Source organism: Larus michahellis, chromosome 9 (assembly GCF_964199755.1).
Source record: "Larus michahellis chromosome 9, bLarMic1.1, whole genome shotgun sequence".
NCBI classification, from domain to species: Eukaryota; Metazoa; Chordata; class Aves; order Charadriiformes; family Laridae; genus Larus; species Larus michahellis.
This window is the reverse complement of record NC_133904.1, coordinates 31,486,429-31,501,855: the sequence shown is the minus strand read 5'-3', so window position 1 is coordinate 31,501,855 and position 15,427 is coordinate 31,486,429. Positions and strand designations below refer to the sequence as shown.

Here is a 15,427-nt window from a genome sequence, read left to right as displayed (position 1 = left end):
ACAGAGAGCTCATCTCCCTGCTGAAGCGCCATTACAGAATACCTTCCTACACGGTATTTCAATACTAAAATACCTGATAATCAGTTCTTAGAGCTGTAGTATTGAAAACCATGAACACTATGCAAAACATTTTACCAAAGGGTGCAACTAATCTTTTGTACAGCTCTGACAAGTTGCAGAAAAGTAGGCTTATCTCAGAAAAGTGGTTATGATTAGCATACAGTTCCCAAAGCTCCTTAGCTCTAAGTGGTCTCTTGAAAAGAACCTGATAAAGATGTCATGGGTGTAAAGGCAATATGAAAAGTGCCTGACCTACAATAGGATTTATATGTATTTGGTTTTAATTGTATCAGGACCTTCTTCGACTACTGTAATCTTCTCATTGTCTCTCTTTCAAAAAGCTACACAGCTTTTTGAAAAGATACAAAGTGTTTGGTTTGCTCTATTCAAATTCTTACCATTCATTTTCCAAAAATGACACTAAGTATGGCTGATGATAAAAAGGAGTTGTCTACATTTAAGTTAATGATTTTGACCTACATACATTCCAGTATTAATGCATGTAACAGAACTGTGTAAGTGTTCACATTTCAGATTGTATACTTTCAGATTGTTTGCCCTCACCTCAACAAAACAAAAATCTGACACAGATTGTGAATGCATTAAGGTGACAGTGTCCTCTGGACTATGTCAACCTTACAGATGTTTCTTGTTGACACATACAGCACCTTTAGGTGGACAATGGATGCCAGTTATACATCAAAGGACGAAGACAGACAAACATGAGTAAACAGGATATAAAGGAACTAAAAACTGCCACTACCAACCTCCTAAACAAAGAGATGCTCTTCCACAGAAGGAAAAAGAAGTAAACAGGTGGAGATTATAAGAGTAGGAACTGACTTTAACTCAGGTAAGTGTATTAGCGTTACATATTAAAAATCATCATACTTCAGAAGAATCATCAGTCTTAAAGACCATAACGTAAAGAACTAGAAAACAGGAACAGCTTTATGCTGTTCGTTGCATTGGATGGAAACTGAAAAAGATTATGTGTGTAACTAATGTACACATCTACACAATACTGGATATAGATTTTGTCCTTTCAGACAACCGCCACTCACAAAACCTCAAAAGTAAGAGAAGAAAACAGAAACACTGCGATAAGCCACAAAATCTATAAAGAGATGTGATAATGGCAACTTCAGTCAAATGCCATTACATGTTAAACCAGATCCTGAAAAGCAATCTAGAATGCAAGATGTACTTTTTTCCCCCCAAGAAAACCATTTCCTGTGGTTAGCCCTTCCACTGCAGTCTGCTGCACCTCCAAAGGAGATTTCTATTCTGATGAGCCATTTAAGGGCTTTGCTACGTTTTCATTCATATTTAAACCAAGGTGTGCTCTTACTGTCTCCTCTTTTTATGAGTCCAGGAGGCCTCTATTAGTAAGGCTCCTTTCAAGCCTAGCCCCTTGTTTTCAGAAGACCTATGACTCCCTCAAAAACAGTTACAATAGGTTGAAAATTGGAGGAATTGTCAGCATGCTGTCCTAAGCCTCCTTACCCTGCCTTACAGGACAGGCATACTTCTTCATTGGTTCTAGGACTAAGCACCTTTAACTGCATAGCAATAAGGAACCATCTCCTCTGCCCTTTTTCCCCCCTCTTCAAAACAGATGATCAGTAAAGATGGTTCATAAACCATCCATTCTCAAAACCTTTCACCCAAATACTCCAGTTTATGCTAGAGAACTCTCAGCTTAACAGGATTAATTTGTGTTATTTTCTGAAATCAACTTTTCAGTCTCAATCCACTCTTACCTCTAGCCATGCAAACTGGAGTGCTACAACCAGGTGCTATTTCTTTCATTTTCCTATCCAAAGAGAGTTGATTGGAATACTATTTTTAAGTAATGCTATGCCTTTACATGAATCGAATATATATACACTTCTCATTTACTTGGAAGTACAAGATCTCAGTGAAAGATGTGCTTTATGTGAGAGCGTCTAATAAAGATGAAGGCAAAAGCGAAGGACAAAGAAACTCAGAGGGTTATGAGGTCCCACACCAAAACTTCCAGAGATTAAGTCAATGCATAAGATCAACAATCTTAGAAATTACTTTATAACCAGTCACCTTCACAGTAAGACATAAAATTATTCATTCATGGCAACTCAAATGAAAGCCTGGAACACGCATTTAAAAATCCTTCTCCGAGGAAGTTAGAAGTGATGAAGTTTTAGTGAAAAACTAAGCTTATGGGATCTCCTGAAGTGCCACAAAAAAACAAGTATATAAAAGAACCTAGTTTGCCTTCCATGAAGGGGGTAAATCAAATCAATTCAAATCTGTGTGTAGGACACATTTCAGGGCTTAAGGGACAAGAGTGACAGAGAGACAGGACAGACACCTTACAGTGTAGGACACAGTGGAAAAAACTTATGCATAATTTTCTTCCTACACAATTATTTTTTTTTTTAATATTTAGGAAATAAGACAACAATTAAATATTTTAGAGATTTCTATTTCAGTTTCTCTTACTCTACTTTGAGAGTTGTTGGCTAGACAAAGAAATTCCTCACCCAGGACTTAGCAAATGTCCAGCTTTATACACTACGCAGACATGCCACCAGAGGCCAGTAAAAAAGCTTGAGAACCAATATCTAACAAAATGGAAAAAAGCAAAAGTTTTTCCCTCTGTGGGGAATAAGCAGATATTCTATCTACTTGGAGGTAAAGAACGGTGGAGTTCAGGAGCACACCTGAAACAAATGGATGGGCTGTAACAGTTCAAATACAAGATCAGAAAACCCTGCACAAACTACTCCTCTTTGAGGTATCAGACAATTCAGATCTCATTAGCTCTCAAGCTAAAGCCAAGTTCAGCTGAAGAAGTTGCAAATATATTGGTTCCATGAGACAGTACTGCAGTGAGAACATTGGCAGCCAGCACACTGAATAAAAATCTCACAGTATCATAAGTGGTCGCTTCTATCCGATTCACTGTACCTGTTCCATAATTTAGAAAATAAATCACTCTTTATTCAGAGTGATTATTATCACAGAAACAAGTAACCGGTACCAGCATAATTATTAAAGAATTGGAAGTAATAGCTTATACCTTCCCCCCCACCAACAATTAACTGAAGATCTTTTGCATACTCTCTATTAATACAATTCTGTTTCTACCTGAAGCAAAGCAACCACTATATTTTAATTAGAGTACAATAACAAAGTCAGATGATACAAGTTTGGGGGTGGTTTGTTTGTTTTTAGGAAATTTATGAAAGCGTTTTCGGTTATTTTTACATTTACATATTACATACTAGAGTATGTAATATACTCTAGTTGTTGCACATTTGACTTGGAAAAGCAGTATCCTTGTTCAAACTATGAGGAAACACTGTCAGCTCCTGAACTAGAAACTGGAAGTTTACACAGTTTATATCCACTTCACCCCATAGATATTAACCAAATGTATTAATTCAACCCATTAAAAACAAAACTAATAAGCTAATCCTACTTTAGATATCTACATTAATGCCTCACAGATAGAAGATGTGCAGCTGCCATTTCAATACAATTGTCATTGTCTATAAAAGCAAGGAAAGGTTACCTTGCAGGCAGCTAAAGAGACAAGCGGGCACCAGTGCTTGAGATCCCAAGTAAAACTCAAATAACTTAAAGCTCTAAACTCCCAACTAACAGGCAAACCTCTTCTCTGCAATTGTCACTACAACCCAACAGTCCAAAACTCTTCTCCTTCCTAACCACTGTAAATCTTCAGGAAAATAACTATATATGCCAGCACATGCCATCAACTCCCAAGGGATAGTTGATATCCTATCATCCCTCCCAAGGGAGGAAACAGTAAGTGAGGGAAGACCACTCACTTACTGAGAAACAGCACACTAAGATGCGTGCATTTTTAAGCAATAACGTGCAGAACCCATACTCTTAGAGGGACATTTCTTATTTTACCATTTTGCAAGTTATCTGTGCAAAAACATGCATTTAATGCATAACTATTCTTGCTCTCCATCAGACTCTGAATTAAAAGGCATGGGGAAGAAAACAGATATTACAAAGTTTCTCTATTGCCTATTTCTTTACCAAATAATCTCTTCACAAAGCAGTTGTTCAGGCCAATTCATCTCATAAGGAAATTACATGGCAGCAGGAATTATTTGAAACTGGTTTTAACTCACTGAACTGAAGAGTTGATAATTTTGTCCCCTCAAAAATTAAATATCTTTAAATACCTTCATTGTGCTTAGATATTTTCTCAGTCGACATACAGACCAGTACTGTGTACAAAACTAAGAAGTACTGGTGAACACAGAGAGAAAAGTCTGTTTAAAGACCACTCTGAATAAAGCAAAGACAACTGAAATTTCTTCATCCCTATGCGCTATATCCTTAAATATTTAATTACATCTGAGGTAATGATTAGACAGTTTTAAGTCATAGGTTATTCCTTCTTCTTTTCACTACAAAATAGAAGTACTGAATATGACCCAAGTAGAAAACCTTGCAGTACCTGAAAAACCTGTTTTGGCTGCAATCAAAAATAAAGTCCATCCGTAATTAAATAGCGCATCTTTGCTTTCAGCCATCATTTCAAATGTATATGTAGTTATTCCCAGACAAATCCTTTTTTCAAGGAAACAAAAATTTGCTGAATGCAGTCCAACAAATAAAGTCCCAAATACTTGTTTTAAAAAAATAATTTAAAAAAAATCAACCATGAGTTAACATAAAACATAGCTGAGCACTTAAGAAAAAAAGTTATGCTGTGAGTGATCTCATCTTATGCTGATTAATTGACCTTCTGAATTCTCTGTGTTAATCTTATTCTCACACTGACGTCCAGCAACTGACATTTCCATGATCAACTACGAATGCTAACAATTAGGACATTAAAAAAATCACATCTAAACAGCATGAGGTAAGTCAAATACTGTAAATTTAAAGTTTCAAGTGATTGCCTTCAATAAAACGCAAGACAAGTCTAAATTATATTTGCTGCTCACTATGAACAGATTAGTTCAAAGTAAGTCTAAAGTATATGGAAATAGATTGCTGAAAACTTAAAAAACAGATCCCTCAAAAGTGCCATCAATGATTTATACTGTCAAGATAATCATGATTGAGCAAGTTGATAACTATTTTGATAAAACAAGGATTCGGTTATGCCCACTGAACTTTTAAAGCCAAGATAGAAGTCCAACGTATTCCAGCCTAATGTCTAAAAATGGAAGTGTATTCATAAGAAAGAACAAAACTGTCATGTTCATACTCACCGGAACTTTACTTCCGACTATCTGCATGCAGTGGTCAGCCAAGAGAGGTTATTGTGTAAAAAAGATAATAATAATATATAAATAAACACAGCAAAGTACTTAGTAGGATGTAGCATCACACAAATTTTTCAGTGTTTAATCATTAGTAGTAGTTACATTCTTTTATTACTTTACCAAACTGTTTAAGAGTTACAGCTTCTACACAGGAAAACAGTAGTCCTACTGTAGGAGATATAATTTGAAGTTCTTGATATTCTGCTGCTGAATGATCAGTATTTTACACATTTACAGACAAATAACTAAATACCTAGACTGACATCTATATCTTGAAAGATTAAGAGATATGCCATTTCGTTAAAATTATCAGGTCAGATATTTTATATATGACACTGAGAAAACTACAGAAAAACCTGATGGCATACTGACTTCCTGGTATGTATAACAACTTCATTTATTATGGAGCTTTTGATCTATTTAGATGATGTCATCACTGAATTTAATTAAGTCTTCATAATCAAAAACATAGCCTACAGTTATAAATCTAACTTGCGTTTCAGAAAATCTCATGTGGCATTTTTCTTCAACTGCTCAGTATGGATGCTTTTAATTACATGGATAATTAAACAGTGATTTACAGAATGACATCTTTTTTTACCATGGAACAGCATCTCTGTTTATGCATAAATGAGGAGTTGACTTTACACAGAAGAGACTCTGCAGAAAGGCAGCACATCTCTGCCCTGCTCTATGTATTTGCACAAATGACCATGTTCCTGTGAACACCAGGATTACAAACTTCCGTGTAAATATTGTAAGCCTTTCCTTGTCAGCTATTTGCTGCAATCTAATAGCAGCCAATTTATTGAATAACCATTTTTATCTGAGTAAGAGCCTAAGACAGTATTATTTTGTTCCGATATCTGAATTTGATTGTATCTGTTCAGCCTCTACCCGCTTCATTTTCTACTCTTATCGTTTCCATTATTCTTTTAGGAAGTTTTTCAGAAGACAGAAGTCCCTGCAAGTCTTTCACAATCCCCTCTTCTCTTCCTGATGAGGCTTCCTCTAGAAGCACAAGATGGACTGTCATCATACGACAATTTCTTTTCCTAATTTGCTACCTTCTTCTCTCACCAATGTTCAACTCCTTCAGGATGACAACTCACCAAGTCCCTTCACTGTTTCCCAAGTATAATTTCCATGGTCAACAATCTTTCTCAGATCAGAAGCACAGACAATCACTTCACATGAAAGCATCCAGCTTATTAGCTTCACCCTTTGAAAACCAAGCTTTCTTTCTCACATGGAACTCTGAAGACAGCACAGTGTTTCAGAAAAGCATGGTCAACATGCTGCAGATGGCACACAAGGCAGAGAAAACGAAGCACCAAATTTTAAAATAATTTGGTTAAGACAACATCAGCAAATGAGTGATATTTTCAAATGAGTGGAGAGAGCTCAAAAGCCTAACTAAAACAAACGTGAAATGAACTGGAAGAAAAGTAACATCAGCTGTTAAGTGTGCTTCATGAGCTCTAAGCAGAAGAAAAGGCCCAAGTATTTTCAGTATAAACAAGGAAGGCAGATGAACAACTATCTGTGACAAAGGAAAAGGTAGAAAATTTTAAGAAAGATAAATTTTGAATGCGATCAGCATTTTCATGGAAGGCAAGCCTGAAGCTGGCCTGAAGAAAAGAAAGTTTGATAATTCACAACACAGTAAAGATTGATTAGGGCTTGTATTCAATCAGTAGTTTAAAGTAAACAAAAGACGAAATTAACAGTGAAAGTGAGGTTTTACTTTATGGTAAGATCCCAATCAACATTTTACAACTGAGCTCTACTTTTTATATTTTTTAAACCAGTTAAGATGCTAGCTATTTAAAAGCTAAGTTAGGATAACACACTACAGAAAGGTCATTCATATTTCTGAACAACCTTAAATTATTCCATTCAAATGCTGTGATTCAATTGCAAGAAGGACTTACTGAAGCACACGAGCTTTGACACAAGCCATTTTTCCATTAGGAAAAACATTTTTCATATGCATAACACATCCATACTGGCACTGACTTAAGTTCAAAGTGCACATTCATGTATGAGGACATTTTGGTATCTGATTAATTTTTTTTTTTCCTAAATTGTTAGTACATTTCCCCAGTTCTGATAAGTTTCCCATGCTGCAGCACATATGGTAGCAGTGATGCAATCTGTTAAAATTTCCAGCAGTTAGACGTGCAATGGTAGCCATGCTTTTCTTACTCAGCTACAAAATTATCATACTTGAGGCAGCTGTATTTCAATATCTATATATAAATATATATATAAGAGAAATCACTATCTTCCAAATATGTTTTTGGAAAAGAATAGCAAGTACTTCCATTGTGAAAGTTTCTACTGCTTCAATAAGATATTTTTGTTTACTAAGGAAAATGGAAGATTTAACATTGATCACCAAATGAAGACAAAAACCGTATAACACATAATCAATAGTTCCCGAAGATAGTCTAGGCAAAGTATATTAACAGGAAGTTTCACAATATTCACTGCGTAAGCTTGAATAATTCTCCAATAACTTGTATGTTTAGCTAGACCATGCTTTAAGCACTGAATTCCTTCCAAGACAGACTAAAGGACTGTGGATTTTGTTTCAGATGGACTCATGCAGGAACATCACTCCTCTCAGAAACATCCATCACCATCTTCACATTATAATGCAAGGATTTTTTTCCACTTAACTCTGTAATGCTCAATGCAAATCAGTTGCATTTAATAATTGTGTTTCATTGTAGTTTTAGTTTTTTGAAATTTAACTCTGCAGAGCTGATTTTAAACGTTAAAAGAAAAACAAGTCAATTGTCCTGCTTGCAGTCCATGCTTATAGATTCATGAGGTAGACACCGACATAGTGAAATAAACTGGCAAACAGGACTAAGAAACACATTATTATTTAATGTTATCTGTATTTAGCACTCAGACTCAGCTCTGTAGAACTGCTGGGAGTGCTGCCTTTATGTATTTGAACAATTATTTCACACATAGTCTTCATTTCCAATAACCTTTTATTGTGCACAATAACTGAAGTGGGGAAAAAAAAGGATGAGATTAATCCTAATTTCCAAATAAAATCATATGGGTTAACCTCATTTTATTCAAGAACTATGCTGATAGCAAATTTTATCACTTCAAGCATACTGCTGTCCCTTGGATACACAAAGCTCACCAACACTTCTCCCCAGTACAGCAATACGTTCAGTTCCTCAGAATTCACCACGGGCCTCTTTAAAATTCTTTATACAAGTAGTGGCACAAATCAGGATAAAACCTATTTCTAGGGAAATCACAACATCCATATGTCTCTCTGCTTCATCCATGAATTTTTGTGGCATATTGTCCTTTTACATGATAAGAACTATAGTTGCCATAGTAGATTTTTAACACACAAGACGCATTACTGCTGTATTTTACACCTAATTAGTATTAATAGTCCCACTACTATTAGTCCCACTGCAGAAAAACTGCAGCTCTTCACTATTTGAAATTGTATTTCTCTGCAAATATTGGGGCATCCAGTGGTTCTTTCACACTTTTGGATTCTGCATAAAGGATCCATCAACTAAGGGATAATCAATTCAACTTAAGTACAGAGAATGATCAATGCGAAGGAAAAGTCTGAAAATATTTTTTCCCCTCAAAATGTGCTTTAAAAACTCATTTTAAGACCATTTTATTTACCTTCAGAACATTGCTTAGCAGAATATTTAACCGACTTCAAGCCACCTACAGTACTCAACACATTCAAATTAAGCTAAAATAGTGACTGTACTTCAATTTTAAATACTTTCAGTATTTTAATTCCCTGTTTCTAACACTGTAAATTGTATGTCCAATATGTATGTCATTACTGAAACCATAATGTCATGCTATGCCTTCCAAGAACTTCTGATACCAAAAATGCGTATAATGAATCCCACAGAACTACACTCAGGCTCCATTCATTACACTACATCACTGGACCTGCAATTTCTTGTGGTTTACAAGACAGCATCAAGTTTCTACATTGCCCAACAACTGAAATACAAACTAACCCTTCAGACACAGCTGCAAGCATTTAGAACATTTAGAAGTATCTTAGTTAATACAGGACTGGCTTTTTTCCTACCACTCTTACAAGATAAATCCAGACCAAAAAAATTGAAAATTTCAGCTTGACAAGCATAATGGTCACAAAGCTAAGCTTCTTACTTTCATCTGTCTTGGAGAAGTGACTACTTACAGATTTGGCAGTTGCAGAAATGTACTGGACAACCATCTCACGTTTTGTGGTCAAGTCTTTATCTCTTAAAGGAGCTTTTCGTTCTTCATTTAGATTCATGTCTTCCTGTAAAGAAACAGACCACACAACATCAAGATTCTATTAGTCTCTGTTATTTTCATACTCCTTTTCTTGAATAAATAGCTCGTTTTAAAACAAAAAGAAGTGACTTTTTTCCAGCTTATCTGCATTTCAGTTTAATTCTGAGCTACCTGATTTTCTCATTTCATTCTGTCACTTCAAGTGTTCGTTGTTTTCAGGACTTCGCCAAAATTACAATTGCATCAAGGGTAGTTACCATTAGTGAAGTTTGGCTCAAGAAATAAAACTAAAGGACAAAAATCAAGAATTCTACACCTCAAGTTGATCACCTAAGTGTTAACTCTTGTGAAGTTCCTGTGTTTTTTATAAAATCATCACAATGGACACCATTCCTGCAATATCTAATCAGAAGGCTGCTGTTATTATATAGATTATTAGCTTGTGGCAGGGGTAGATGTGAATGTGTTCCCATTTATGTATTTAAAATAAATGTAAAAAAATCAAAATACTCTGCTATATTAAATCGAAAGATGCCTGTTTCAACTTAATAACTGGATTAAATACAACACGTAGTCATTACTAGTGATTAGTCTTGCTATTAAAAGTCAAAGCAATTTCACATTAGCAACTAAGACCAGTAAACGTTACCGTAATAACTTACTAGATAGCAGGTTTTTTTTGAAGAATTATTACTTTGTGGAAGACAGACCTATTGTCTGCTTCAATTAACATTACTTGGAAAAGTTTAAAATTAATCCCTTAAACTAACAAGAAAATCAAGCAAGTATTAATTAACACTCATCCTATCTTTCAAAAGATATTTACAACTTTACTGAACAAAGTAGAACTACTTAATGGAACAGCACAGTTCTTAAGCCATACTGACTGTGGAAGTTTACAATAATTTTAAAAAATGATACAAAAAACCAGTATTTTTGACAATACTCAAAAGCCTCCGTCTCCTGATACTTCACGTATCAACACCAATGTGCATGGCAGAATTAGTAAACACCTACTTCAAAAGTTAGTTTCTGTATGACTAATGGAAAAGCTCACTTGTGAGTAGAATCACAAACCTTGAAGAGTGATCTTAAGACAGAAAATATTCAAGACCACACAAAAATTCAGCTTTCTATACATTAAGATTTTATGAATGGAAATGACTCTTTTCCAAAGGAATTTACTTAAGTTTATTAAAAACTATCCTTCAACAGCAGTATCTAACTACTGCAACTAAGTTCTATAGAGGTTATCTTGACCCAATCAACAGGTTACAATTTTTATTTTTTGCTTTTTGCCTTTGTTTTTTCTGTGGAAGTAGAGTAATCTAAATATACATAATGCTAGCATTCTATGAGTTATTCAGTTGTTTATGTGCCAGTTCAGCCAGGTCTATCAGTCTTATGCTATACCCTCCCAAGTAGTTATTACTTCCAAAACGACAACATTTGAAAATCACTACTACATAATAAATGCCAACATGAAAGCAAATTAAGACCTACTAAAACAATGTAGCACATCATCTTACCATCATTTTTTCAAAGAGATCCATAACTTCTTTTTCTGATAAGTTCATACAACGCTCATCAACAAGCGCCTGGGAAAGCGGGATTTCACTTATGGAAGGTTGAGAGTCAATAGGATGCTGAATGAGAGGTTTCTCTTTTTTCACTGCTGATTTTCTGAAGCTTGTTATTCTGTCACGCTGCAAAGACATCCATTTAAAAATAAGCAGAAATAGAAATACAGGAAAGCAGCCAATTACATGGCTGTAATACACACATTTTTAGTTAATCCAAGCAGCAGAGTTAAAAAATCAAACTGAACTGTAAGTAAAAATACTCTAACGTTCAGAGATTACTTTTCATAGAAAGACAACGACATTTAAGGTAAATTCATGACAGGTCACATGCAAAAGGGATATAACTATTTCTCAGAGTTTCAAAAGTATACCATCTATGTTAAACTCTTAGCATTTCAAAATCTTGAGTTCATCTTCTCACATTACTCCCTTATTATCCTGATAGTGAATAAATATGGTACCACAAAGGTAATGTCCAAGCGTTCCTTCACCTGAAGAGCTATAAGTCTTTGGAGGACAACTGAAAAAGCCAGCGTTGGGAAGGAGGTACTCACAAGTTCATCAGGCTTATAAAAAAATCCTGCTAAAGTAAAATAAAGTTTGTAGAGGAATTAATGCTCCAAGCATAGTTCACAATTCCTTGAAGTGTTTTTTGAGTACCGGCTCCTGAAATTAGTGTGTAATTTTAAAAAGCCAGCTAATGGATTACTCACGTAGAAGCAGCCATCCATAGTTAAATACACATAACAGACATTAGTGAAAGCATATTATACAGTCTGCAACGACGTTTCACTGGTTAAGGCTGACTTGTTTTATGCCTTATACCAAACCCCCGCCTTTTTTTTTTTAAAGCATGCTTACTCAGTTAATTTGTTAATATTGGAAACAACCAACAAGAGCACTTTCCTTATAAGGCCATTTATTTCTGTATTATTAACATATAACTATTCTGAAGTCAGAATTTTTTTTATTTAATAATATTGTCTTTAACTATATATATATACACATATGTTCATTTTGAGAATGTTATGTCTACAGCAATTTTTCTAAGTTAACTGTTTGTATCAACAAATACTAGCGTATTTGTTGCAGGCATTGAACAGCCTTATGAAGACGTGCTTCCACCTAACTGCAGCTTATGTAGGGCTACCAGTACCATTCATAGCAATTCATCTCTATGAAGACACGTAAACCAAAAGTTTTATTTTCTATAATCAAACCACCTCTGTGAGGCGTGAAATGTTTAATGGAGTATTTCATTTGTATGAAATTTGGATTCATTTTTAGATTAGTTCAGTCAGAAGTGGAGAAATTTGACAAAGTGCTGTGGAATATGGGGAAGAAAGGTTCTTTTTTTGTTCTTTGTTTGCTTTGTTTCTTTTTCTTGTTCTGTTTTGCTGTTGGGTTTTTTCGTTGTTGTTGGTTTTTGAGATCCTACGAGATTACCTTCACTTTTTGAAGGGAAAGTATCCCTAGATAAGCTGCATGCCCTCTGAATTTCTTTGGAGGCTTTGTTCATGTTTTTGAAGGGAGCGGGGGTTGAGTTTGGGTTTTCCTCTTTCCTTAGAAATCTTACATTTGTGGACAGAAACATATTACCTACAAGGATACTCTTAAAGTCTTAAACAACACAGCAATTTTACTTTAATCCCATTTTTTTTCCTTATGAGGATAGTTTACATTACATTTTTGAAACTATAATTAGGGCATAGCCTATTGAAGAGGCCAAAGATATGACATAATGCCTGAAAGGCAGCATCCAAAATTAGCCAATAAACATCAAATGCAGTTTTACTGTTCACTTACATTTCAACGCCCATTCAGCAGTCACAAAGAAAAAGCCATTTAAGATCAATTTCACTGTACTTCGATCTGTTTCAAGTAGACCTTATTAACAACAAATTTGTGTAATCAGATTGCAATGGCGAGATCACTTTAAAGCCATAAATGAATCTTTTACATGATTACTGGCTATTATTTCTTCATTTCAGACATGTAAGTGATGATTAAACAAGTGGCCAGTGTGGCTTAACTACTATATGTAGAAAGTAAAAGTCTATAGTTTTACTGAAATCAATTTTGATTCCTGTAAAAATATTCCTGTAAGAATATTTTGCAACAGGTTTTGAAGTATTCAGAATTATAAAGTTGGTGCTACTGAATACAAACTTGTTGTTTGATATACAGTACACACTTATTACCCAAAATGGTTCCACTCGAATCATATGGCAACTAACTTTAAAGAACCACTGCAGATCCTTTACTGTTAATAGAAAGGTCAAGAGAAGTATCACTTGAACTGCTGAATAACAGTTTCAACATACACACAATATTACTAAAGTATTTAACCTTCTCCAAATAGATATCATTAATTACGCTTAGGAATAGTAACTCAATTTTCTGAAATCTAATGCTTAATATCCTTATAAGAACATGTTATATTGTCCACAACATTTGGAGTAAAATAGCATGCAGCGTGGAGTTACCATTGCAAATTAAGATGTTACAAAGACCTTACCACATCATCTGCCAAAGTTTTTATTTGAATATTCTATTGAAAAAAAAAAAAAAACAACACACACACAAATCAAAGAAAAAAAATACAATTACCTACTGTTTCAGAATAAAGAAGTCTATAATTCACACATTCTAACATTAAAAAGCACTTGAAATTTCAGTAAGTGTTCTAACAAAACTGCAGCTAAATGAGCATAGAATCTACTGCATTTTATGTGAAAGCAGGCTTGCATCCCATTTCACCTTGTCTTTTGCCTATTTAACTCATAAACCCGAAACGTGTGTAGCTCTAGCACCCCCACTATTTCACAAAAATGCAGCAAGATCTCTTAAAAAGCTTTCCAAAACAAACAGGGACTAATGGACTTCAAACCAAGTCAGCAGATAGCTATATGACGTTCCCAGTTTTGACAGAGTTTTTGAGACTCGGGGAGTTGAGAAGAATTTCCTGTGCCCTAGCTTCTTGAGCCCTTCTGCCAATTTCTCCTTAACACCAAGTAACGTAAATTGACAGATGAACCGGTTACAGACAGTGTACTGATGATGTACAAACTAGTCACTTGTATCTCTCCCCCTCTAATACCTTCTCACTTTTTCCTTAACAGCAGTAAAATCCTGCTGACAAAGATCACCAACACCACATCTTTATTCACGGCCAAGAAAGCAATCTATATTGCATACCAATAATTGTATCAAGGAAGAATTCGGTTTATAAACAATGCTCAGTTTACACCAAGCAGTCATTAACAGGTAATTAAGATCTAAAACTTGGGAGAGGGAGCGGGATGGGACACAACACCGACAAAAGGAACGGCTCTATATGAAAGAGTATGGTAATTGATCCTTAATGACACAGCCCTGCAAGTCGCTGGTTAGGAAAAAGCGACCCTATTTTCTTGGACAGTAAAGTTTCAGATTCCTTGGTTATGCTCTCACCAGCTGAAGTGATCATGGTGCTTCTAGTCAATAGCCCATACCACTGCCTATCCTTAACACAGTACACGGCTTCAATAGGAAATGAACCTGGAACTGTTCAACATACACCACACAACATTTTACTTCCCCTTGGTGGAAGATATTAAGATACCATGTTCCTTCTAATTCTACTTTCTATTACTTGGCTACAATTATCAATATTGTATTTCTGAAATAAAGAAATCCGAAGACTACGCAAATAGTGGAGGCGGCATCAAGGTGGGAAAGAGGGACAGCTAGGACAAAATCTTTTTAGATGTTGACACCAACAACCTTTCACCTTCCTAATTGCTGTATCTCAAACCTCTTCCTTACAGCTACACATGTTTTTTGTTACCTGGACTTCAAAAAAGTAGTAATAATCTAATCTTGAAATGAAAATAAACATGTCCTTATGCTAGAAAATAGACTTTTTATTTTGAATAGGGATTATTGAGCAGGAATTCCAAATGAAGTAAAGCCTAACCATGACTTCAATCCAAAGACAACTATGTAAGCAAGAAGTTCTGAAACTCTGTACCCGTTTTAGCAGCCACTTGTACTAGAAATACTTCTTTTTTTTTTCCCCTTCTCATTTAAGTACTGTCAATCTCTCCCAGAACCTGGAACGGGATAATCTACTCCATCTCTACATTTATATTGCATTTGTCACTCAAACTCCTCTGGGCAAAATAGAGAATACTAGAGCAA

At 35.1% G+C, this 15,427-nt stretch overlaps 1 protein-coding gene across 5 annotated transcripts in view; it reads right to left on the bottom strand.

Moving 5' to 3' along the window:
• Positions 1-15,427, bottom strand: part of DIAPH2 (diaphanous related formin 2) — a 225,110-nt gene that overhangs the window by 195,159 nt on the left and 14,524 nt on the right. For 2 of the 5 annotated variants that reach the window (XM_074601953.1, XM_074601951.1), the window contains exons 2-5: positions 13,764-13,796; positions 11,192-11,368; positions 9,583-9,687; positions 5,307-5,327 (exon numbers count right to left, since the gene is read on the bottom strand). In XM_074601953.1, the coding sequence (XP_074458054.1) occupies positions 5,307-5,327; positions 9,583-9,687; positions 11,192-11,368; positions 13,764-13,796 (336 nt within the window). The remainder of the gene's footprint in view (positions 1-5,306; positions 5,328-9,582; positions 9,688-11,191; positions 11,369-13,763; positions 13,797-15,427) is intronic. The other 3 variants (XM_074601955.1, XM_074601954.1, XM_074601956.1) reach the window with 3 other exon arrangements.